Below are 24588 nucleotides of genomic sequence, written 5' to 3'. Positions count from 1 at the left end.
AGACTCAGACTCTAGTGAAACAAATTCTGTTTGGAGCTACAAGAGCATTTTACCGTGGGTAACATAAAACAGTGCACTTTACGTCACTTAAATATTAATGCAATCACTAACAAGGAAACTCCAATAAAAACTGTGGCAATGACATGGTGATTAACAATAATGATACAATTAACTCTTGCAGTAACTGCACATTACGCCTCACTGTGCAGGCACTCAAGTCCCTAGACATCCTATTACCAAATAAACAGTGTTCATATCAATGGCACGTACAGCCAACATTATGAATGTTTAGGAGCAGTTAAAAGCTTCGGTGAGAGGCATGACTGAAGTGGGATCTCTACTGGGAGCAGAGAGTTTCAGCACTGAAGCATCGTTCTGGAAAACCCTCTCTTCTCAGACTGTAGGTGGGGAGATAAGCACTGTTCGTCGGCTCAGCATACAGTGAGATAATACAGGTTATGTGGTCAGACAGCCAGTGCAGAAAAGAGGAGGCAGAAGTAGTGGTGTGGCCAGTCATTAGGTGCTGTATTTCGCTTGTACAGCACAAATAACACTTGAAAGTAAAATACCTGAAATCATCCAAAGTGCTGCCAGTTTCGTCTGACACCATTTTGTACAAATCATGCTCCAAACCGCCTTATGGAGTTAAACTTTCCAAGTCTGGGGTTAAACAGCAGCACTGCAGGGAACAGCAGAGAGGAGGAGAAATGGTGTTTTAATGACAGCAGAAGATTTGGGCTGTGTGGGTTAAAAGGATGATTCTGCTGCAGACTCAGGACACTCGATCACACAAGTGCCTCGGAGGGGTTCAGCTCCTGCAGATCCACTTGTCTGGGATCTGTGCGTGGTGGTACGATGACCTGTTCGTTCCAGGTTAGCAGTGACTGGGGTGCGCCTCTGATCTTAGGTGCACAACCTATTCCTCGCCAGTGACTGTGTCAGGGAGGGCAGGATCTGGCAGCTCAAGGCAGTAAAATGCAGTAGTACACAGTGATAACAATATTCGATATTGCTACAGTGAGAGCTGTTCCCTTCTTTTACTACATATTAATATTTTAGTATTTAAATAGTAAAAATAGTGAAGAAAGGACCCTGTATTGGTTTGATAAATAATTACATGAGAGTAATTAAGGTGGACAGTATTCATATGTATGTTACACATGAAAATGATGGCACACAGAGTACTGGAAACAGCAGAAAGTCCCTGTGCTGCTTAGAAGAGAAATGATGAAGTTGTCAGTAAGGAAAGGGCCATTTTTTTCTTCCTTTATTTAGTTACTGTGAGATTGAAACTAACTTTTTTTTTTTCTGTTCAGACTTGTGGGCTCTGCAGCTTGCATGATGGCTCATGCCCCTTTCTTTATGGAGACATAGCCTGGGGTGCCCAGCACACTGAAAGCCGCCTGCATCTTGCCATCTTGGAGGCCTTACGGGAGTCTGTTCTTAATGAGTAGTCTGGGATTGATTTTGTTTACCAAGTGGAAAACACATGTTCTATTGTTTTTGTTTGTTTGATGATAGAAATCATATTTGTTTCCACCAAAGTGAAGTCAAAACAAAAGATCAAAAATTAAATCACTATTTTTCTCCTCTTAATGCATGCATGGGAATTGCCTGGAAACCAGCTTGAGTCACAGAATTATAGGGCAAAATCTTGAAGTATTGACTCAGAAAAAAACCCCTACTGACTTCAAAGAGAATGCTGCCTGAATAAGGATTGAAGAGGGATTGCAGAGTCTCAGTAAAACACGGCTTCAGCGGGAATGGTGCAGTCCTGATTAGGAATTTGCAAGACTGAAAACTGGGAAGGGCAGAGTTCTACTGGATCATACAGCCAGTCTCACGCAGCCATTGGGAATACTGTTCTCTGCTACATGTTCAGTGCTTCTTCTCAGAGTCCTTAGATGTCCTCTTTCTGGAGGAAATATACTCCTATATGCTATTTCAGGTCTACATCTACATACACATGCATACATACATGAGTTGAAAACCCTTGTCTGCATGTCAGAGTATTTTCAAAGGGGAAATGCTAACATGTGTTCACGTTGTTTTGAAGAGATTATCTCTGTCATGTTTACTTCAGGGCTCGGAAACTGTCACATTTCCATGTGAAAGATGGCTTGCAAAGTCTGAAGACGACGGCGAGATTGTCAGAGAACTGGTACCATCTGATATTTTTACTGAAAAACTCATGAAGGATGGGACACTTAAGCAGATAGAGGAAGAAGTTGAAGACCCACTAGAAGGTAATACCATCCTAGGAGTAGGCAGGGACCTGTTCATCTGATTTTTTGTAACAAAGCTTGTGGATGTGTGGTTCAGGCAAATGCAATGCTGGTACAACTGTTCACAATTCTTTCCCTTCCTGTTCTCTGGCCTCTCTTATACCTGAAGTACTTCTGTGCAATAATACCATTATTTTCCTATAGGGCATTTATAAACCTGTCACAGACACCCTTTCACGCAGGCATAGTTTGCACGTCTCCTCTGCTGCCTAACAAAATTCTTCCATCCTGTCTTCCAGAGTCTGCAAACATCTTTACTTGTTTGCCCAACTTCACCTGTCCTGTGCACTCTGCCCCTTCCTTTCCTACCCTACCAGTCTGATTCATGCTCCTCTTTCCTCCCAAAGCTGTTTTTCCTACGGCTCTTCAGGTACATATGGACACCCTTTAAAAATTTGGCTCTAGGCAGCCACCCTCACCTCTTTAAAGTGCCTGTGGGGAGGAGAATAAAGTGTTCACATTCAGTGTTTGGTTCTCCTGGTAGCTGAAGCAACTGGACAAGAACCGAAGTTTCATCCTAAATTCATTGCTTCTCTGTATGCCCAGCTGTTCCTAACTCTTTTTCCTCTAGAACTTCCTTTTCCCACCCCATGCTCCTTCTGCCCTTGAGAGAAGTCATGAACCTTCCTAGATCCTGAGCAGAGCAAACCGAATTCAGCTGCCATCTGCATTCTTGGTTCTCGCATCTAGCAACAAGATGATTCAACAGAGAAAATTATTCCTCTCTCTGTTTCTTTTCTCTCAGAGTCTGATTTGCATTTACAGTACACCATTGTCAGGGTGGAGTTTATATGGACTGTAAGTGTTTTCCATCGCCAAGGGAAGAGGTGTTGTCGTGGTTTAACCCCAGCCGGCAGCTAAGCACCACGCAGCCGCTCGCTCACTGCCCCCCCACCCCTGGGATGGGGGAGAGAATCAGGAAAAAAACCTCGTGAGTTGAGGTAAAGACAGTTTAATAGGACAGAAAGGAATGAAAAACAATGATAATGATAATAATAATATGACAATAGTAATACTAAAAGGATTAAACTATACAAAGCAAGTGGTGCACAATGCAATTGCTCACCACTCGTTGACCGATGCCCAGTTAGCTCCCGAGCCGCGATTCCCCCTCCCAGCCAGCTCCCCCAGTTTATATACTGGGCATGATGTCATATGGTATGGAATATCCCTTTGGCCAGTTTGGGTCAGCTGTCCTGGCTGTGTCCCCTCCCAGCTTCTTGTGCCCCTCCAGCCTTCTTGCTGGCTGGGCATGAGAAGCTGAAAAATCCTTGACTTAGTACAAACACTACTTAGCAACAACTGAAAACATCAGTGTGTTATCAACGTTATTTTCCTACTAAATCCAAAACACAGCACTATACCAGCTACTAGGAAGAAAATTAACTCTGTCCTAGCTGAAACCAGGACAGGTGTCTTGCTGTAAGGAAGGCTGGAGCCTTTGCACTGTGCCCTTAGAAGAGACAGATGTACTTTTTCCCCTGTTTAGGAACTACGTGATAGCTCATGAGAGATATTTTTTCCTGCGGAGGCAAAGACAGTTTTAATATCAATTAGTAAGTGGCATGACTGCTAGATGCCTGCATGGCATTTTCTTTAACTTACTAACTTCTGTTGCTTTACCTTGCATTAGCTACCATGTGTTAACTAACCTAGGTGACTCGTTTTTTCCTTCTAAAGGCAAAGCCTTAAAACAAGTTTTACAATCTATGGAATTGGTTTTTTTGGATAACTGAAGGTTTCTTTTGGCTAGGAGCTAGGGCTAAGTTTGAGAACTTCTGCTTTAGATATAAAATATCTGGGAGAGGAATGATATCTTCTGCATCTCTATGAGTCCACATACATCTTGGACACTGACGCAGTGTAAATGACAGTAATGGAAAATCAGCTTGTGGTATTCTGAGGATCATCTTTTATACAGTAGACTGCATTTCAGTCCTGAAGGTCTCCAGAACTGGCAAGCAAAAACCAAAGAGGGATGAACTGACTAGTTAGACTATATGCATTGCTTCCTTCATTACTAACGTAGCAGTTGTCTCGCAAATACGAAGCTGTAATTCTGTAGGACATAATGTGAAGAGGCAAACCAGAAAACCTGGCATTGCACCTAGCCTGATGAACGGTCATGATCCATTTCTTAGATGGATCTTAGATCTAAGATCCATCTTAAATCGATGGAAATCTTTCATGAACTATGAAGCAGAATAGGCCCTGTTTTACTGGGAAAGCTAGGTACAGAAGAAAAGACAATATAGATATTTTCTTTGCTGCTGTTAATGTACAAAGAAGAATCCTAACTAAGACTTTGTGCCTCTTCCTCATTTGCATTGCCCTGGGATTTGCAAGGAGGCATTCTCTAGGGCTTGTATGCCACCAGGGTAATCAGAGACTTGTACAGTTCCTAATTGTTTTCCTGGAGAGGATGCTTTCGGTAACTGTTTGTTTTCCCTGTGTAATTGGGAAAACAGCAGCAAAATAAAAATAGGAATGTTTAACAGGCTTAGTAAAGCACATTACTAAAGATTTGATGAGGTTTTATTGGATCATCATGGAGCAAGCTAAAGAGAAAGGGTACTTAAACAACACAGCTCCAACACTTCCTTAATTAAATAGTGTCTCAGCAAAAGGACCCAGAAACCTGTTCTCTTTCTGTTTGGGGAATTTATAGAGATACGTGCCATTAACTCTGGTAGTAATTGCACATCTGAATCCCTGGAGTTTGTTTATGGAAGATGGAGTATTAATAATTCACAACACTGAACCACTTGTTCTCAGATGTAGGTCCCTTGAGCCTCGGTATGAAAAGGTGCTGAGTTCCCTCACCTCTATTGACTTCGCATCCAGTAATAACCATCATGATTCTTTGCATTTTTAACTGTGAACTATGTGATCAAAGCAATACACAGGCATTGATTAGATGGAGAAAAGGAAAGTCAGCAAATTTCAGCCCCGTGATTCCCCAGTCTTCGGATCATTACCAGAAGCCTTGAAGGATAAAGCATGTGGGATCTTAAACCTCCAAGAGCTGAGTGATGAGCAGAAAGTTCAGGGACCATTTTCTTAGGTAAATTCAGTATCTAAGATAGACCTTGATAATTCACCTGGCCAGAAATCACGTCTCTATTTCTTTCTGCAGTTCACACGTACAAGATCAGTGTGTTCACTGGAGATATCTATGGTGCTGGGACAGATGCTAATGTTTTCCTAAATATCTATGGAGATCTGGGGGACACAGGAGAGAGAAAACTCAGCAAATCTGAAACAAACTTCAACAAGTTTGAAAGAGGGCAGGTACAAATGCAACGGGTTAATAACACTTTCTATTTCGCAGTCTTTAACCTAACAAGTCCATGACTGTCTTTATAGGCTGAGTTTTCCTATGAGGGATGAATCGATTGATTCCATTTACCATGTTCATTACCTCTTAAAATGCTTTGTATGGATTGTCAGCTGGGTATTACAACTGGCAGGCACTGCAGCAAATGGGTAGATGTTTCTGTGAAGTCACTGATAGGCAAATTATGAGCTTGGTCCATATAAACTGGCTTGAATTGTTAGCTGCAGCTTTGAGAGCACACAAAACCTGAGGTCTCTCATTCCCATAGCCTCTGTGCAACGGATTCGCACATGCATAGTATATATTGTAATTCACCGCAGAGCATGATAAATTGATGGGACCTAAACTGCGGCTGTGTTTGATAAAATAACTCCAAAAGCGGTACTCTGTGGTCAGTCCATGAGTCATATTCACAGCCTCATATGGAGATATGCAGATATAATGACGGCAAAGATTGTCTTATCCGGATTGTCCATACAAATCTAACTGGATTAGAAAGGGAAGTATACTTAGACTTAAAAATCAGGATGTGAAATTCCAGGAATTCAATATTCTAATTGATTGTAAAAGTGACATTTTGTGCAGCTCCCCTCATAGCAGAAGCAGGCTTCAAAATGCTTCCCTGCAGAACAGTTTTAGCATACCGATACGCCTCTATAGACTGCTGCAAAGCTTTTAACCTGTCGTGGTTTAACCCCAGTCAGCGACTAAGCACCACGCAGCCGCTTCCCCCTTCCCCCTCCCAGTGGGGTGAGGAGGAGGAAAGAGGAAAAAAAAAGTAAAACTCGTGGGTTGAGATAAGAACAGTTTAATAACTAAAGTAAAATATATTACTAACAATAGTAGTAATGAAATATAATAATAATAATAGTAACGAAAAGGAATATAACAAAAAAAGGAAGGTGGGGGGAAAGAAAAAAAAACCAGTGATGCACAATGCAATTGCTCACCACCCGCTGACCGATGCCAGAGCCGCGATCCATGCCTCCCAGCCAGCTCCCCCCCAGTTTATATACTGGAAATTTGGGGATCGAACCCACGACCTTTTTGCATTATTAGCACCACGCTCTAACCAACTGAGCTAACCACTGGGCATGACGTTCCATGGTATGGAATACCCCTTTGGCTAGTTCAGGTCAGCTGCCCCGGCTATGCTCCCTCCCAGCTCCTTGCACACCTGCTTGCTGGCAGAGCATGGGAAACTGGAAAATCCTTGGCTTAAGATAAGCGCTACTTAGCAACAACTAAAACATCGGTGTGTTATCAACATCATTCTCTCACTAAATCCAAAACACAGCACTGTACCAGCTACTAAGAAGAGAGTTAACTCTGTCCCAGCCAAAACCAGGACATAACCAAACAGTCATGTGAGACGGAATTTAAACACGTAGTGTGCTCTGTAGTCTCCGTTTGCTTTTGTCCGGTAGATGATCTGTTGAGAACATGTTAACAGAAGCAACTCCTATTGAACACTCTGCAGGAGGATACGTTTACTATACAGGCTGTGGACCTTGGCATTTTGTACAAGATCAAGATTCGTCATGACAATAGCATGTTCAGTCCTGACTGGTTCCTGGAAAAAGTAGAGATCCTAGATGAGACCACAGAGGAGTCGTTCATTTTCCTATGTGAGCGCTGGCTCTCCAAAAAGAAAGAGGACAAAAAGATAGAGCGTACGCTTTATGAACAGGTACGGTTATGGCTCAAAGCTGTGATCCCAACCCGCTGCTACTAATAAATATAAAATGATTGAATATCTCGTTGAAGTCCAAGACAGATCATTAGGGACTTATTATTTTTTGACTTGTTCAAAATGAATTTGTGGTTTTCAGACCGGTGCTGAAAGTATGGCCACCCTCAGCCCAGTATCACTAGCTCTATAATTCGCAATTTCAACAGGAAAATCTAGGAGTCTAAGTGAAACTCTTCAGCTGAGAGTCCAAGTACCTTGCTGATGCACAATAGAGTATATTTCCCTGCTGCTCTCCTTGCTGTGCCCACTAAGTAGGTTAGTTATGGGTCCCGCTTTTCAAAGTCCTCAAGCCAAAATATTGGGTCCTTTGACTTCGTCCTCATTGGACTGGATGGATTTATCTTTTCAGCAACTGCTTGCACCAATGCCAAACATAAAAAAATCTAGTTTCTCTGCTACCGCTCAAAACACCGAATGGTTTTTAGTGACATGCCCTTTCTACTTGCACATTCTCTGTTGCTTTATCAGGCTAATATAGCTAATTGGAATTTGAGGTACCTATGCTAATTAAAATTAGCAAACAAGATTAATAGACCTCTCTTTCTTCTATACAGTGAGGCACAATAAAGCAGCTGATTGTAAGTCCATTGTATATAAGGAGTACACTTTGCAAAATACAGTGACATTTTAATTGACAGTTACCACTAAAATTACCATCAATGAAATTGGGCGAGACTCATCCTGAATACAACAGAATGGATGTAAGAAGAGTTACACCATGGATGAGTATTGCCATATGCTCCCTCACAAAATTGCAGCAGACAATGCTATGAATTCTTGTGGTCACACTTACCCTGTTGCTCATATTAATTCATAATAAGGAAAAGCTAATCACTTTTTTTTTTGTTTAATTACGTAACTATGTGGTAAGAGCTTCACATTTATTGGACAACGACACTGAATGCATCTGCGCTAACTCCTCAAATACAATAGATGTTTTGTATCATTCAGCTTTGCAGTATCTTACGCTCTTTGACCTGTACCAGGTCAATCAGTCTGACACCACAGTGTGTGCCCTGGTAAGCAAATCTGGCCCTGCTCCATCCATCTGAATTGTCTGTGGCTGTTGCTCACACAGGTAGCAGAGAAAAGTCACAACACACCATTAAATTCCATTAGGTCCATTGTATTTTCTTTTATTACAACATGCATCCAAAATGGCCTGTCAAGGTTACCAAGGAAGTAAATTAATGACCTGCAGTAAATTACAAGTCACGTTTATTTGAGCTACACTGAGCAAAAAGCTACCTGGGGAACTACAGGGATTTCTTCTCATGTTGTTCTTGGAGGCACGTGGGAACAGCTGACAACACTTGAGCACTCAACCTCATTACCCTCCCATACATGCCTTCCAACTAGAGCTATGACGGCGAGCGAAACAGCCTGGAAGACTCGTCTCTCAGCCTGTCGAGTCAGGATAGCAATGCAAACCTGAAGGAGACGAAAAAATCCAGCTTGGTCAAGGCAGCAGAAGAAGGATCATGTGAGTGAGCACCATGTTTGATTGCATGTATGCATGTGTTCTTGTCTTTCGGTGCTTGAGAGGCCGCGTTCGTCCTGGTGAAGAGCAAGGAGAGGCAGAACAGCTAATTGCTTCTCTTCACCTTGTGTTGTGACTGCTTGGGGAAAGGCTGGATCAGTGCTTGTGTTTCTGTGTGTGTTGCTTTTCCTATAGCTCTCCGACCCTAACAGTGGAATAAGCCATGAAGTTCACAGCAAGTTCAGTGTTTCCAACCCTCCTCTTTCTCTCCCGTGGAAATCTGTGATGCTGTAGCTTGTTAGAATTAACTTCTCCATTGCCAGCTGTCGTGGTTTAACCCCAGCCGGCAACTAAGCACCACGCAGCCGCTCGCTCACTCCTCCCTGCTGTGGGATGGGGGAGAGAATCGAAAAAAAAGTAAAACTTGTGGGTTGAGATAAAGACAGTTTAATAGGACAGAAAAGGAAGGGAAAATAATAATAATAACAACAACAACAATAATAATATTAATAGAATATACAAACCAAATGATGCACAATACAATTGCTCCCCACCCGCTGACCAGTGCTCAGCCAGTCCCCGAGCTGCACGGTCCCCCGACCAACTTCCCCAGTCTGTATACTAGGCATGATGTCATATGGTATGGAATATCCCTTTGGCTTGTTTGGGTCAGCTGTCCTGGCTGTGTCCCCTCCCAGCTTCTTGTGCACTCCCAGCCTCCACTGGCAGGGCAGTATGAGAAGCTGAAAAGTGCTTGACTTTTAGTATAAATACTGCTTAGCAACAACTAAAACATCCGTGTGTTATCAACATTATTCTCATCCTAAATCGAAAACACAGCACTGTACCAGCTACCAGGAAGAAAATTAACTTTATTGCAGCCAAAACCAGGACATCAGCAGATGTAAGTTCTCCAAACAGTGCAATGCTTTGGACAACGTGACAATATCGTTAGGTGGGTGGATATTCAAGGGTATGCTGTTTTCTGTCACGGTGAGGTAAAATGCACAGGGGACCTCTATGGACAACTGCAATAACAAATCATGTCCCTTAGATTCCTAAAGTTAGATGAATCCATCCACACCAGCAAATGTGGAAAAGGAGCTAGCGAACAACATCCATAGGTCCTCTTCAGAAAGAAACCCACTGACCTGAAGAATCATACTCCCTCTTCTTCCTCCTCCTCCACCACCAACTTCATTGCAGACAGCACTTCAGAGGTGGGGAGAAGTGACACTACCCTCTGAACAGCGGGGCCTGATAGAGTTAAGGGAAGAATTTATGTAAGTTTTGTATAATTTTGCCTGAAGTGTCCTTCAAAGGATCCAAAGCTCTTTGCAGTGAGAGGGACAGTAGGCAAGTCAGACATGTTATCACCAAAAGAGCCTCCTTTGGTCTGTCAGAGGCTCTTTTCCACATGATTCCTTAAAATAGCTCTTTAGCTGATATCAGTTTTTTTTTTCCTCCTATATCTCTTTGACCTACTCGAAATGATATTTCATGTAGCATATTAGATCTGAATTACAAAGGCGGCTTTGAATTTCTTGAGACCTTATTTGCCACATTTAAGCCATCTCCCCTTTTCATCATCAGGCTAGTAGTGCCTCATCACCGAGGATGTTTGTTTAATATGAATTTAAATGTGATTTATGTTAGAACCCTTCAGGTTTTTTTCCTTCCAACAAGTAGCTGCATCACAGCAGCTGTTGGGTTGGGAGGGGAGTGGGATATGGGGAGCTGAGCAAGAGCACAGGTAAGTCTCTTGGCTCTCAGAAAACAAGCTTTGACTGAGACTGCTCAGGTGAGTTTGTTCTTTTCTAGAAGGTGGTCTGTCTTATAACTGGGCAGAGGAGGAGGGTCTGCAAGCACTGTTGCTGAAAGACAGGGAGTCCATGAAATCTGGACTGAGTTTTCTGCTCAAATAACTGATGGAAACAGTTGGTGGCTCTAGTGTAGAGTTTTCTCTTTAGGATCTGGTTCCTGAGACAAGGCAAAGCTGAATATAAAAGAAAAATCTGTTTCTGGATTGCATCTTATAAAAAGTGAAATATGCTGGACTGTGTCTGCAAAGTCCAGCTTTCGTGCAGGGAGGCTAGTCTTGCTCGGCTGCCTCCGATAGGAAGTGGGAAAGTTGCACAGGTTTTGTTTCTGTCCTGGCTGTGAAGGAAGCCTGGAAGATCAGTGTCCATCAGCTGAAATTAACCTTTGTGGAAAACTTCCCCAGTCCATCGATATTTCCTTATAACTTCATTACCACACAGGCTTTTTTCTCTGTATTTATAGACATTTTGATCAACCACCTCTGTGTTCCTCTGTGACTTATCATCTACATTGCACCTACAGTTTGTTGTCATCCTACATGGTGTCTTTTAGCTTTAGATTAAGATTTTAGATGTGTGGTTAAGATACTGTGTTGTAACAAGTAACTGGGCAGCAGCTGAGTCACAGTTACTGCCTGTATGTGTGCTCTTAGTCCACAGCAAGGGCAAAATAATTAAACTTATCTTAAACTTCCATGGTAAGCCAGGTGTAAAATGATGTAATTTGGCTTAGGAGTTTAAGATAGCTTTCGCTGACATGGTCCAAGGAAACTCACGCAAATGGTTACTGCAGCTCAGCTGATGCCCAGTAGCTTGTTGTGATGTGATACTTGGGTTTCACGTCCCACGCCTTTAAGATGTGAAGAAGACATAATGCTGCACATTGCTTAACCTGGTCTGCAACCCGTGTGTCTTGGGGCAACCCTTCTTTTGTAATCTCATATTGTGCTCAAACGAAAAATAAGTGATTCCCATGTTCCTTCTGATATTACTTCTGTGGTGAGACAATGGATAACAGCTGCCATGTTGGCATTCCATGTAGTTTCACAAATAATGGGTAAAACATCAGCATCTCCCATGAGAACCCCTCTCCAGCAGAGCTGAGATAGTTCTCATCATCCCCATTGTGCCAGGGTGGTCTTTCTTCTCTGAGTCCTGGAGCTTGTCATCACCATTATCTTTGTTGCAGTGACATGGCCTCATTAATGAAACTGCATCTTGAAGGAATGTCAGATAAGATGGACTGTGTGAGCCAGACAGCCACCTCCTGAGGTGGATAAAAAGCCAGCTGTTAATTAGTTGATTAGGGGAAGCGGTGTTGGGAATTGCCTGGGAAAGGGAGAGACAATTTGAGCAGCCCAGTTCTTACTCTCTCGTGCTCAAGATGGTGAACACCTTTGAGGGGCAGGAGGTGATGTGAAGATGGAGTACACAGAAAGGTTCTGTTGACTAAGAACCTTCTTGGGTCTGAACTGAGAACTCCGCTCCATGCTGGAAGGCAGTGCTGGAGATGATGTGGTCTACATCCCTAATGACACCCAACCCCCTGTGAGGGGGACACGTGCCCTCGAACAGCCTGAACTCTGAGCAGGGGACTCAGGGAAGCAGGGGGCAAAGGGAGATGGGCTGGAGCACCTGTGGTGTCCTGCTGTGGCCACATACCTCAGGTTTTGCATTCTCCCATGTTTGAAGAAGTAGAACTATGGAGTCCCAGAGAAAGAGGGAGACAATGGAGAGGGAAGATAAACAAATTAAAGGATCACTTTTCTAGTTTTTAAAGGAAAGAACAGCAAACAGTGTTTCCTGCTGTCTGGTAGCAAGCTACTCTATGTCTCTGTATCCATTATTTAAAGTGGGAAATGATAACAATTTCTCATAGTTCTCATTTTTTATGTGGGTGTTTTAAGCACTTTGGCTTGAGAATGCAACATCAGTTGGAAATGCTGGTAGTTCTGCGAACTTAGTCTGTCACAGGAGAACAGGATAAAAACTGTATAAAAGAAAATTTTGTCCCTATTCAAAATATACTTTATTTGAAAGAGGAGTCTGGAGCTGTTCTAAACATGACCACTCAAAATATTCTTATAAAATCTGTCTTGCCTACAGCTAAACCCTTTCTCCTGCGAATACTAGCAGCTCCAATGGTTATTTTGTGAAGAATGCATTGCATATCATTATGCTGATGTGCACACTGAAATGTAAATGATACCATAAAGAGGAGAATAAGTCTTGCCTAATCATCAGTTCATTTTGTGTTGGTACACAAAATCCTCAAACTGGGGCTGAATGAATCTCTTTGGGTTCTGCTCTGTCCAGAGGCAAGAACAGATGTGGTCAGCATGACTTCATGCCTTCCCTGATATTGCTCATATATTCTGAGCTTGATGTGAGTTTCTAGTACAACCCCACCCCAAAAATGTTGCTAATCATCCTAATGCAAAATTAGATGTCAATCCTGGGTGATTTGAAAGCCAACCAAGTTTTTTGTCAAGGTATATAAACCTTTTTTTTAAATCGAAAAAGCGATGATAAAGCCAGGCTGAGTTTCGAGTCTGTGACAAGGCAAGTTGCAGAGCTCCGAGTCTTGTCAGAACGGTTTGAACAGCCCTGCACAAATGTTCTGAGGAATCAAACGAGTATTCAGCATTCAATTCTGCACCGCCCGCTCGGCTTACCCAAATGAGCTTTTGGAAAGCACTTGAAAAGCAGTCTGGCACTTCCTCTCTTTTAACAGCTGAACTGAAATTTCTGAAAACCACAGAAAAACCTGCTAAGTCCCAAGCCTTGGCCTGAAGGTTTTTCTTTCCTAATCAATATTACTATGCAATGCATAAAATTATTGACGACCTACCTTTAATACAAGGATTATTCACAGTTTGCCTGGATTTGCAAAGGGATGCTGAAACCCTGAGCTGCCCCATAGATCACAGCAATCCTTCAATGAAGCACAAAGGAGAACATTTGCAGTTGTACTGGGACATTCGGTCAGTGATGGTTTGCCTTGGAGTCAGCGTAGATTTATTTGCCTTTATTGAACGGTGAGCGTAAGATCGCTTTGGTCTAACAGCCTATTTAAGATTTAGGTGCTCAGTCTCATCTTCAGGAAGGTCTCTTGGTGTAAATAAGGATTCAAGCCCTTTGCTGTTCTGTCATCTATTAGGGAGAAATCTGAACTTACAACCTCCTTGCAGCCGGTAGGGTTGTCTGGGGAAATTAACCCTTGCAGAATTCAGTCCCAAGTGTGTATGGGAAAGTAGCCTCCCATGCACATTTGTAGCCCAACGCAGCATGGTGTTAGCCCTTCTCCGAAGGAGTTCAATGGGATGTGAATCTATTTAGCGTACACAACTGCTCCCTCTGACGGGATGAGTCCCTGGTTTTCTGAAGTCTCATGTTAGTGCGTATGTGTGGGGGTTTTCTGATGATTAAACCTCTGTTTGTTGCAGTGATCCCGTACCACATCACCATCACGACGGGCACAGAATATGACTCCAGCACCGACAGCCGAGTGTACATCATCGTCATGGGTCCTCTGAAAGTGCAGACGAAGAGGCTGTGGCTGGATCTCCCAGAAGGAAAAGACGAGTTTGCAGATGGCTCCGTAGAGAAATTCTCTGTTTGGGGCCTAGATGTTGGGGAGATCAAAAAAGTGGAGGTACTTTGTGAATGCAGTGTGAGTACTGGAGGCATATGAAATACGTGGCCAAAGAAAGCACATGTTCCTGCTATTCCTAGCAGTGAAGGAAAGGCACTTGGGTCTAAAAGGAATGTAAACAGGGATGTGCTAATGAGATTTCACATGTGTCTGAACCTGAAAATAAGTACGCTTTACATCTCACAAAACCAAGATCCTTGGGAGGCAGAAGATAATTTTGAATTGTAAGGAAGTTGTAACATGTCCCAGTTTTGTCCCATCTCTGGCACTGTTTTTTCTTAGTCAAGCCCCGTTATTGACAGATGCAGTGAAGGTTCCCAGGATGCAGTCCTCCATCAGTCTTTTTCCTAGTTGATTTTTACACTACTTCCAGTTGGGTTTCATAAATTGTGCCTGCAGTGAGAAACACATCTTGTATAATTTTCTAGCTAAACATGAAAATTGTTTTCACAGCTTGGAGGACCCAGGCTTAGAGAAGAAAATTAATCATCGTTCATAAGTAACGTGCACAAATAGATTTCGGTACAGGAGCCATTTTTTCCTGCTATGGCTCAGGGAGACAGAATTTGCATAGACTTTCCATCATTGAGCTTAAACTTCACATGAATCTTCCAGAGCGTTTGTGTACATCATTCTTGTTTCATATGGCAGTTCCATCTCCTGAAAGCCTGCTCCAGCCCCCCGAGTGCTGAAACCCACAGCATCTGAGGACTTCAAGAGCCTATTTAATTTTATTTTTACCCTATGCCCTGTGTTGCAGTAAACCTACCTGTTGATGCGCATGCTTGTGTATTTGGAGGGAGACGAGTGAAAAAAATAGAGAGAGAGAAATCCTAACTAATTAAAAAATCTTTGCAGTTGTACGTCCTGTTGTAGCAGCTGATAGACTGAAGCAATCCCTTTAGCTTTCATTCAAGCAATGGATTCTGACACCTTGAGAAGTCTCCATACTAGATTTGAGTTTATTATCAAGCCATTTTCTTAATGCACTCCAAGTGCCTGGTTATTACGAGTACTAGTGGCACTTTCTATCTAGCCATCTCTAGGTCAAACTTTGAAAATGAAGCAAGTACATAAATCCTTCTTTTCCAGACTGTGTGGAGATGGAAACAGCCATGGTCTGGGACAGAGAGGGAGGAAAAAGCCAGTATAACCCCTCAGTGTCAGAGAGACAGAAAGAGCAGGCTGAAGAAATAAATAGAAAGAGATGCTGGAAAAGAAACAGAGAGTAGAGTGAGGAAGGGAAGAGAATAGGAGAAAAAAGGAGCAGACACTTGGAAATAGTCAGAAGCAAGGAAAAGAAATAATTTGGAAAGGATTACGAATGGGAAAGAAGAGAAAAGGTTGCAAATGAAATGCAGAGAGTTAGAAAAAGAAATAACATATAGCTTTCAAGCTGGGTGGTGTTCTTCCGCAGCCTTTCACCCCTACCCTCAGTGATGTCACCAGTCTGCTGCCTCACCTCTTGCTCATTTTTCTCTCTTAGCTTGTAGCCCCCCAGCTCGTGGCTGGAGGAGCCATCTGCTCCTGGCCTTCTGCCTTCCTTCATGCAGTGCCCTCTGCTTGGAAGGTCTCTTCTTGTTGATCCGTGTCCTAGCGATGACATCGATGTGCCCGTCTGCTGTGGTTGCCATGGAATCAGTCCATATTTTCCTTGTAGAAAATTGCAGTGTTCAGGGACATTGCAGAAAATTGCTAGTTATCTACTTGGGAAAAATGAGGAACAATTCGTTCTCAGATTTGGCATTTGGCTGCTTCTGGAAGAAGGCAAGAAGTTCTGAGTATGAGTTACCATGTGAAAATAGCATAGCATGGGGATAAAGTTTCTAGAAGCCCTCTGTGTAACCCAGGCAGCAGACTGCAGGATTTAGTAGGATCGTAAGATTTGCAGCATGATGCCACTTCTAGTTTGGTATTATTCTCCTGCTGCAAATATACTCCAGTGAAAGCAGAAACAGTGGAACATGAAGTAATTTGAAAGGGGCCCATTTATACCTGTCTTGTAAGCCTACAGGTACAATATTTACTACTGGTGTACTTTAATAGACACACTGACATGAAAATAAATAATACAAGTTATTTGGTATAGGCACGTTATACTGTGTTCTTAAAACAAGTTTTAATATTTCTTCTCCTAATGAATGAAAGTATCTCTGTTCCTAGACTGCTGTTGCTGCAGAGAGACACAGGTATGTTCAGAAGAGTCCTGCATTGGTCTGCATTTCTAAACCACTTCTGATTCAGAGCCTTTCACCATCACAAGCACAAAGTAAAGTGTGATGGAGTGTAAAGTGTTGCAAGTTCAGTCCCTCATTGACTATGGACCTGATCCTGGAAGACCCTTCAGGTCTCTCTAAGATTCTCTGCACCTTCCAGAATAAGCAAGAAATCCCTTTTTTTTTGGCATCTTTTCCTTCTATCTGCTACTCAAATTCTCTCCCACTTTCCCCTGTTGTTGCATTTGGTTTCAATGTGATTGTGAGCTGCTCAGTGCAAATTGTGCATCTTAGTCTTGTGATGTGAAGTACTCAACAGTCCCTCAAGGACAGTGGGAATGAGTTACAAAGATTTTCAAACAGCCCAAGGACCTAGCTGTCTTTGAAATTCTGTGATTCTAACTTAGTTCAAACATCTCAGCCCAAACATGTTCTATCTAAAGATTTGCTTGGAATTGAAAGACAAATCCCAGTGCTCTGCTCTAAAAGACCAGCCCTAAGGAAGACTCAGCACTGGATGAGTTTATCCCAGACTTTACAACATTGTTCTTGGAGCCCTTGGAAATCTGCTTGCGTGCAGGTTCTCCAAGGCAGCTGGTTGTGCAGGATGCTTTCTTCTGGCCAGTCATTGATACCAAAGGAGTTAAAGGTTGCTGGGAAAATCTGGTGCCTAGCAATGTCTTGGAATGATGCTTCAGGAGGTGGCTGTAACGAACCCAACAGAGCAGCAGACTTTAACGAGCTTACTGTGAATTTTCCTCCAGCTGCTCTGTCCCAGCTTCACTGCAGAGCCATTGCCCTGAACTTTCCCCGCCGCCTCGTCCATGCCATCCTGCAACAGGTCTCGAGAGGCTGTGTGCAGAGTCTCAGAGAGACTTTGGGTTTGGAGAAGGGCAGCCAAGCTGGCAGAGAGGGAATGGGAAAGCAAGTGTTATATTCCTATTCACCTCACACCCCAAGAATCTGAGAATTAATGCATCCATTGTAGACTTGAATTTCCCCAGTGGTTAACTCTAATTTTCTGCAGCTGCACAGACATTAGTATAGTAATAATACTCCTAATAGCAGTGATGACTGAGACAGATAAAAAAGATCACTTGTTTTTTGGGAAAAAAAAAGATACCACAGATATATCACCCTAGGTGAACCTGTTATTAAAAATTATTTTCTGAGCAACCCTAACTACCCTAATAATTTAAAAACAAAAACAGCGAGAACTAAGGACCTCATTTTCCTAGTAACAACACAAACAACACTTGCTCTGAAAATAATGAACTACAGGTAGCTCTTTTATTCAACATTTTATGTACAAATAGTTCATTGGAATGACTGGCTGACTGAGTTTTGTACATCAGCTGGGATATATAATTATGCTTATAAGTCTGCCCCAGCATGAATTGCCCACGTTCTTTAAGAGGAACACATGTAGTTTCCTGGAGAAGTTTGCACCATCAGCATCCTTTTGCTGCTGACATACCTGTAGGAACATTGCTTGTTGCTCTTTATGGCCCTTGCCAGATTCAACTCCAGGTGGGCTTTGGCTTTCCTAACCTCATCCCTGCACACTTGGGCAGTGTATCTGTATTTCTCCAGGCCCCATGTCCCTGCTGCCACCTCTAGTATTCTTCCTTTTTCCATTTAAGTTTTGTCAGGAGCCTCTTGTTCATCCATGCAGGCTTCCTGCCACTCTAGTGTGACTTCCTGCTCTCCAGGATGGACCATTCTTGAGCTTGGAGGAGGTGGTCCTTGAAAATTAACCAGATACAGATGTAAGCTCCATCTGTTGGCTCCTATACAAGCATGGAGCTTTTGCAGTTTAAGGAGATGGGAAGCAGATAAACAGCCGGATGCATATAGTTGACTGAGACGTGGATTTGTGAGGGAAGGAGTGCTTGAATAATACACATCGGTGCTTGCCTAGCTGTATCTTTCATCTTGGCTATGAAGCTTTGGATAGTCACTTCTAAGTGTCGCAACAGCAGTGGAATGGGTTGGAAAGATGGAGAAATGGGTCTGCAGAGATCAGGAAACTAGCAGATAGAGGTCAATGGAGCAGAAGTAGAGTAGTAAGAGACTGGACATGTTTTCATGTAGGTCAGTCCAGTCTACCTTGCTTACTTTTGGGACTGGCAGTGTCCTGCCTTCTGTCATGCTCAGCAGCCGATGACCTGAGCTTCCTTGCCCACATCAGCTGCCATGTACACTGATATCTTGCCTGTTGGGCAGCAATGGCACGAAGTATTTCACCGCTCCCTCCATTCCACTGTGGAACTGGTTTGTGTGACGGTGTATGTAGTCAACACTCTTAGTCTTTCATCACTGGTTAAAACACCCGATCAGGGTCTCTTCTCCGAAGAATTCCCCGTTAACAAGGAGGTGTTTTCTCACTGACTCTCACAGGTGGGGCATGATGGCGCTACCCCTGAGAGCTGCTGGCTGGTGGAAGAGCTCACCATCATCGTGCCCACCAAAGGTGTCATGTATAACTTTGTCTGTAAGTGCTGGCTGGCCAGAGACAAAGGCGATGGACTCACCTCACGAATCCTCAACATCCTGGATGCGGACTGTGTTAACATTGGCCTCAAGGTAGGCTCTAGGCTCATCTTGTATCTTTAGCTGTTGCATGGACTTGTGCTGATATAGGTTGTGCATCAGCAGTTCTCATACTTTGACTTCTGTGTGTGGTTTAAGCCTTTTATTTGCAGAGAGTTTCGTTGTTATTTCTTTAGCAAAATCTTTAGGAATGGTTTAGCGTCATTAACACTTAGAGCACTGTTTAATAATGCTGGCTGAATGCAGCCATGGCATAGGCAGAAGGACATGGTAGGGCAGAGCAGGTAGGACACAGTTCAGCAGCATGTCCTCATTTTGTCACCACACCTGGAGCACCCACTGCATCACCTGGTACCCATAGAGTGGGAGCAGCTGCAAGGTGAACACCTTGGTGCAATCTAACTCCATCGCGTTTTGTTTGAGGAGATACTTCTAACTCATCAAATTAGAGTAGTGGAGATATTTTATTCTCTGCATAGTTTGGCTACATATCAGCTTTTCTAATACAGGATAGGGAAACTGAATTCAGTTAGAAACTAATAATAATTGAAAGTTGTTGAAACATGGAGACATTTATAAACTTGATCTTTGAAATGAATAACTGATTAAAGTTGAATAAGCAATGAAAAAAACGATATAGTTTTTTCATCCACATATATGAAATTTGAAGTAATGTGTGCTATGCCATATTTCAACCAAGTACAAATTGGAAAGCTGAGCTATGCTGATTTTGGATGTAAGATTTATAACAGAAATAACAGTCTGGATGAATGGGACAATAATACTGTGTTTAATACCTGTATGGCAATTTAAAATCTCTGTAGATGTGTTTCTATTTACAGTGAGGTTACACTTTCATAGTACATTATTTTTCTTCATACTGCTCTTGATTCCCAAGCTAAAGGTATTCTCCTGAAATCTTTCTTGTTCCCCAGACACATAAAAATGTAATAACATCTTTAGCATCTGTGAAGGATTCAACAACTCAACAGAGGTTTCAGTGGTAGAATTGTCCTAAGAGGGAAAAAAACCTCCCTGAAAACAGACTGAATACCAAGGTTAAAACCTAATTTCTTAAAAACTTCCCATCAGTTGTTTAACCTCCTGGATAAGGTTTCCAAGCTCCTATCAGTGAGCTGATGGCTTGCTTGTAGATTGAAGTGGATGTTAATGAAGACTTATGTTCAGTCTTCCTTTAAAAGCCCAATCCTGAATATTTATTTTCATAAGCATGCCAAAAATAGACACATCTAACTAAATTTTTTTCTGTGATGTTGGGCCAGAAACTTGCTGAAAGGTTTGAAGGAAATCAGGGGAGATGCTTGAGACATGAAATCAGAAGTGCACATTTGACTTTCTGATCAGTCTCCTAGTTGAGGGAATTTGGGACTGTTCCCTCGTAAATAGCTGTAGTTAGAAACTGAGTTTAATTTTTTTTTTTAGAGTTCAAAGACAACTAATACTTTTAATGTCTTTGGGAAAGTTAATGCTTTTTTGTTTTGCTTTTGCTTGACTCTTGCACAGCCATATGTACCCATTTCAATTTAATTTTCTTCTTGGCTTGATATTCCCTCTTTGTGCTTTAAATTCAGTATTTGCCTTCCCATACATAGAGAAACGAGTCAATATGTCCACCACAGTCATTAAAAACGTTTAATGCATTGGTAAAAGAGTTTTTCTTCTCCTACCTATTGCAAATATGATGCTTTGCTATGTTTTAAAATGTGTGTGGATGAATATGTGATGGACAGGTTACTCAGGATTGAACAAACATGAAAAACAATTTTTCCATTACATTATTCCTTTGCACTGTTTATTTATGTGGCAATCACAATTCAGGCCAATAAAACTTGCCTAGCAGTGCACTATTTGAAATATGTTTTGTTGGGGCTGTTTCTTGATATTCTTCCACCTCTTGTTGGAAATCCAAAGGTCTTGTTACCATAGGTACGACCTTGAAAGCATCTAAAAGTGGCCCAAAAGTCTTAATGCCACTGACAGCCACTGGGACTTGAATGCTTTTGAAATATTTTATTCTGAATCTTATTATTCACATGTCAGGAGAAAAGAACAAAGTTAGGCTAATAAGGTGAAAATGATGCAAAACATCTTTTCACAAATTGGCATACCTTTAATGTATGAGATCTGGGAACACTCTGCGTTCGATGCAGCAGTGTGCGTCCCACTGGGAAACAGGGTAGCTGCAGTTTTCTGCTGTAGAGAGGGTTTCGATGTATAGACTTCAAAACTATAAGTGATGTTGGACTGAATGTTGCCCAGATGAACACCGAACACTTGGCAGAAACATTTTGCGGTCAAGGGAAAGAAATAATTGTGCCTTTGGGAGCTGTTTTTTAAAAATGGCGAAAGTTTGGTGCAGGACGGAGTCTGGAGTGCTGGGAGGTGGCCGGGAGGAGACGGCAGTAGCAGAAGGTTGGAGACCCACCAACTGATGTGAGGGTTGTGACTCCCGTGGAGAAGCAGTTTACCAGGTCTTCATCGCTCCCCAGGCATATGGTTGTCAAAATGAATGTGTCTCTCTCTGAGTCTATCTAGGCTGAGAAAATCTGCAGAAAAAGTCATAGATGATGCAAAGAGGAAGGTCCTGTAGCAAGTTGCAATCTCTAACCTTGCCTCTGAGAACCATGGTGTGGAGATCACCCAAGAAGCCATGTTGTAACCATTTCTGGCAAAGAAGCAGATCTCCTGCAAAGCCTCTCTAGCATTTTGCCCAGGCTTTTGCATGGGTTAAAGACAGCTGTTCGAATGAGACTTTCTGATTATTTCAAATCCTCACCAGATCCTCTACGAAGTCACGGTTGTGACTGGAGACATCGAAAGTGGCGGCACCGACGCCAGGATTTTCATGACTGTCTTTGGATCCAATGGGAACACCGAGGAGATGCAGCTGGACAAAAATGGAGACAGGTACAGTAACTTTGTCATTTTTATTGGTTAGAAGTGGAGTAATAACAGATTCTAGTGTCAAGTCAAGAAGCACTTGGGGCTTTGATCATGTTCCCACTGAAACACAAGGATAAACTCCCATTGACTTCATAGATTCAGAACCGAGCCCCTTCTAGGTGTTATTGTAATGTATTTAGCAAAACAGAGGAAAGGTGAGCACTGTGTAGCCAGGGAAAGCATCCTTTGTCATTTGTAGAAGTTTTGTTTAATCTGTTCCTCAGTGGCTTTAGGGATAAGCACTGCGAACAAAAATATGAATTGTGAAGTCCTGCATCAGCTCCAAGAGGAACTGTGGACATTGCATGAAACCACAGGTGCAATCTCTGCAAAACGCATCTTTTGTGGAAAAATAAGTAATTTAATTTGAACATTATTTGATGGGAATGCATGAGTAACTGCATAATGAAAGACAAACCAGCATGCACATACCTGCCTTGGGAAGTGCCTGTGACGGGAAGGTGCTGACTCTCTTCTGTCCGCTCCTCCCGTTTGCTGAGCTGGCCAGACATCAGCCAGCTTGGTCCAGAAGCCGCGTGAGGGATGCCAGGGCCTGAGCTGGTAAGCTGAGGGCCCTGCTGAGAAGTGGGCTTCTTAGCTCGGGCTCTGTGCCGTGCTAATGTAACCGCGTGGTTTTGGAACTGGAGCTGGCTTGTCTGCAGCTGGCACGAAAGGGACACGCAATGACATCTGTCTGCCCAGATGTGTCCTTACGGTGCAGAGAGACGGAAACAGGCTGTGAGCTGCGCGGAGTGCTGCACTGCGTTCTCTGATTTTACTAAAAAGGTGACATCTCATGTTTTCTTCAGCAGAAACAGCTAACAAACACTGTAACCCTAGTCTGACGCCAGCACTTCTGTAAGCCAAAAAACCCCACGTGCCACCGATCCATTTCCTAACGCTTTCCTCTTCCTTTCTGGCACCTCCCTCGGTACAGAAAGTTTTGGCATGCTCAAGAATGAACATGGCACTAACCATCTTTTAGAGACGGGCTTCATCAGGCTTAAATTTAATTAATTGACTACCTCTGATCTTACTCAGCAAAGCATCTACAGAGCGTCAGGAGGGCTGGAGCATTTGGCCACACAGTTCGAGCTCAGCTTGCTGAGGTGATGATGCTGGACTCTTCCTCCAGCCTCCTGGCGATGCAGTTCCTCCGCCACAGCTTTGCGTATCATGTGTGGGCTGGATAATTGAAGATAAGGCTCCCTGCATAGAGGCGTTTGCTCAGGGGATGTTTTACTTGCAGCTGTCATAGCAGAGCGAGTGTCTGGGCAAGCGTGTTCAGCTAAGCTTGAAACCTTCTTGTGTTTAGTTAGTTACAAGCACGAGCCTTGTTTACTCTGAAAAAAATGTAGCAGAGGTGCTGCTGACTAAAATCTCCATGAGAAACATGGCTGAGTCACGCAGAAAACCGTAGCTCTTCGCCCTGCTCCCCATCGCAGAGAGACATCCAACGTGTGGGGCAATGCACCTGGGTTACCAGCGTGTCTGGCTATCGGTGACATCGCCCTTCTGAGACCTCAGGCAATCCCACACTCATCTGTCTTCCACTATTTTAAGCCTGACATTCAATTCTAGTAGGTGGGAAAATGGACCACGACTGTTTATACTTAAAAGTAAAGCAGACTTCACGTCAGGGTACATCAACCAAAAATCTCTAAAAGGGACCAAGACATCTCCAGCTCTTCGAGAGAGGGATTGCAGTTTTGTTCCACCTGGCCAGGCAAGTGATATCCCTAAACTATGTGGCCTATAAAAAAACATCACATTTGTCTACATGGGTGGGATGGATAATCTCTGATATAAGGATATGAAAAAGCAATAAAGGAGAGCCACACAGTTTGTATGTTATTAGTTGCGTGGGTTGTCTTCTGCCAGTAGAATATCTGCAAACGGCGTTGAAAACTCATTGGGGCTGTATAAAGAAGAAGGACATGTAAAGCACAGCTATTAATATGTTAATATCCCCAGGATGCTGTGCTATTCTTTGAGGATGGACTGGCACACCTCTGCTAGCTGGAGGCGCTCCGTATCACACCTCCAATGGTACAGAGCTCTCATCATCTTGTTAGCACCCTCTGCAGAGGACATGGACGTCCCCAAATACACATACTGCCTGTTTCCACACCACTCCCACCAGTCTTCATCCAGCTGTTAACAACACAGCTGGATGTGTTGTTAGGCTTCCCCGGCTCTTGTTTCACGTGGAAATCTCGCCAGCCTTTGTGCCAGCAGCGAGGAACGGGTGAGAGCTGCTGCAACCAAATGGTAAAAGGCGCTCCATCTTTATTGGGGCCATCCAGCGCCAATTCACTCACAGCAGCTTAGTGCATTACGAAGAACTGTTTGTCTAACCTGCCGCAGATTTAAGGCAATTTTAGCTACATTACTGTTATTGCCAAGATCTCTGGGCAATAGAAATATTTATAAGTACAGGCATGGGTAGGAAAGCTTAATGAAATCCCTCAGATAAATGCTTTGGTGTCCTGGAAAAGGAATAGTGGCAGTCAGCTTGTCTGGAT

The 24588-nt window shown here is 43.0% G+C and overlaps 1 protein-coding gene across 1 annotated transcript in view; it reads left to right on the top strand.

Annotated features, from left to right (window-relative positions):
- The window catches only part of LOXHD1 (lipoxygenase homology PLAT domains 1), a 79609-nt gene that overhangs the window by 20262 nt on the left and 34759 nt on the right, over nt 1-24588 (top strand). Inside the window, exons 12-18 of the mRNA XM_050913348.1 lie at nt 2084-2246; nt 5422-5576; nt 7103-7312; nt 8735-8858; nt 14122-14330; nt 18947-19132; nt 21900-22027. Coding sequence (XP_050769305.1) covers nt 2084-2246; nt 5422-5576; nt 7103-7312; nt 8735-8858; nt 14122-14330; nt 18947-19132; nt 21900-22027 — 1175 coding nt within the window. The remainder of the gene's footprint in view (nt 1-2083; nt 2247-5421; nt 5577-7102; nt 7313-8734; nt 8859-14121; nt 14331-18946; nt 19133-21899; nt 22028-24588) is intronic.

The sequence above is a fragment of the Gymnogyps californianus genome, chromosome Z, assembly GCF_018139145.2.
Source record: "Gymnogyps californianus isolate 813 chromosome Z, ASM1813914v2, whole genome shotgun sequence".
In the NCBI taxonomy this organism is placed as follows: Eukaryota; Metazoa; Chordata; class Aves; order Accipitriformes; family Cathartidae; genus Gymnogyps; species Gymnogyps californianus.
This window is presented reverse-complemented; position numbering and strand designations above follow the sequence as displayed.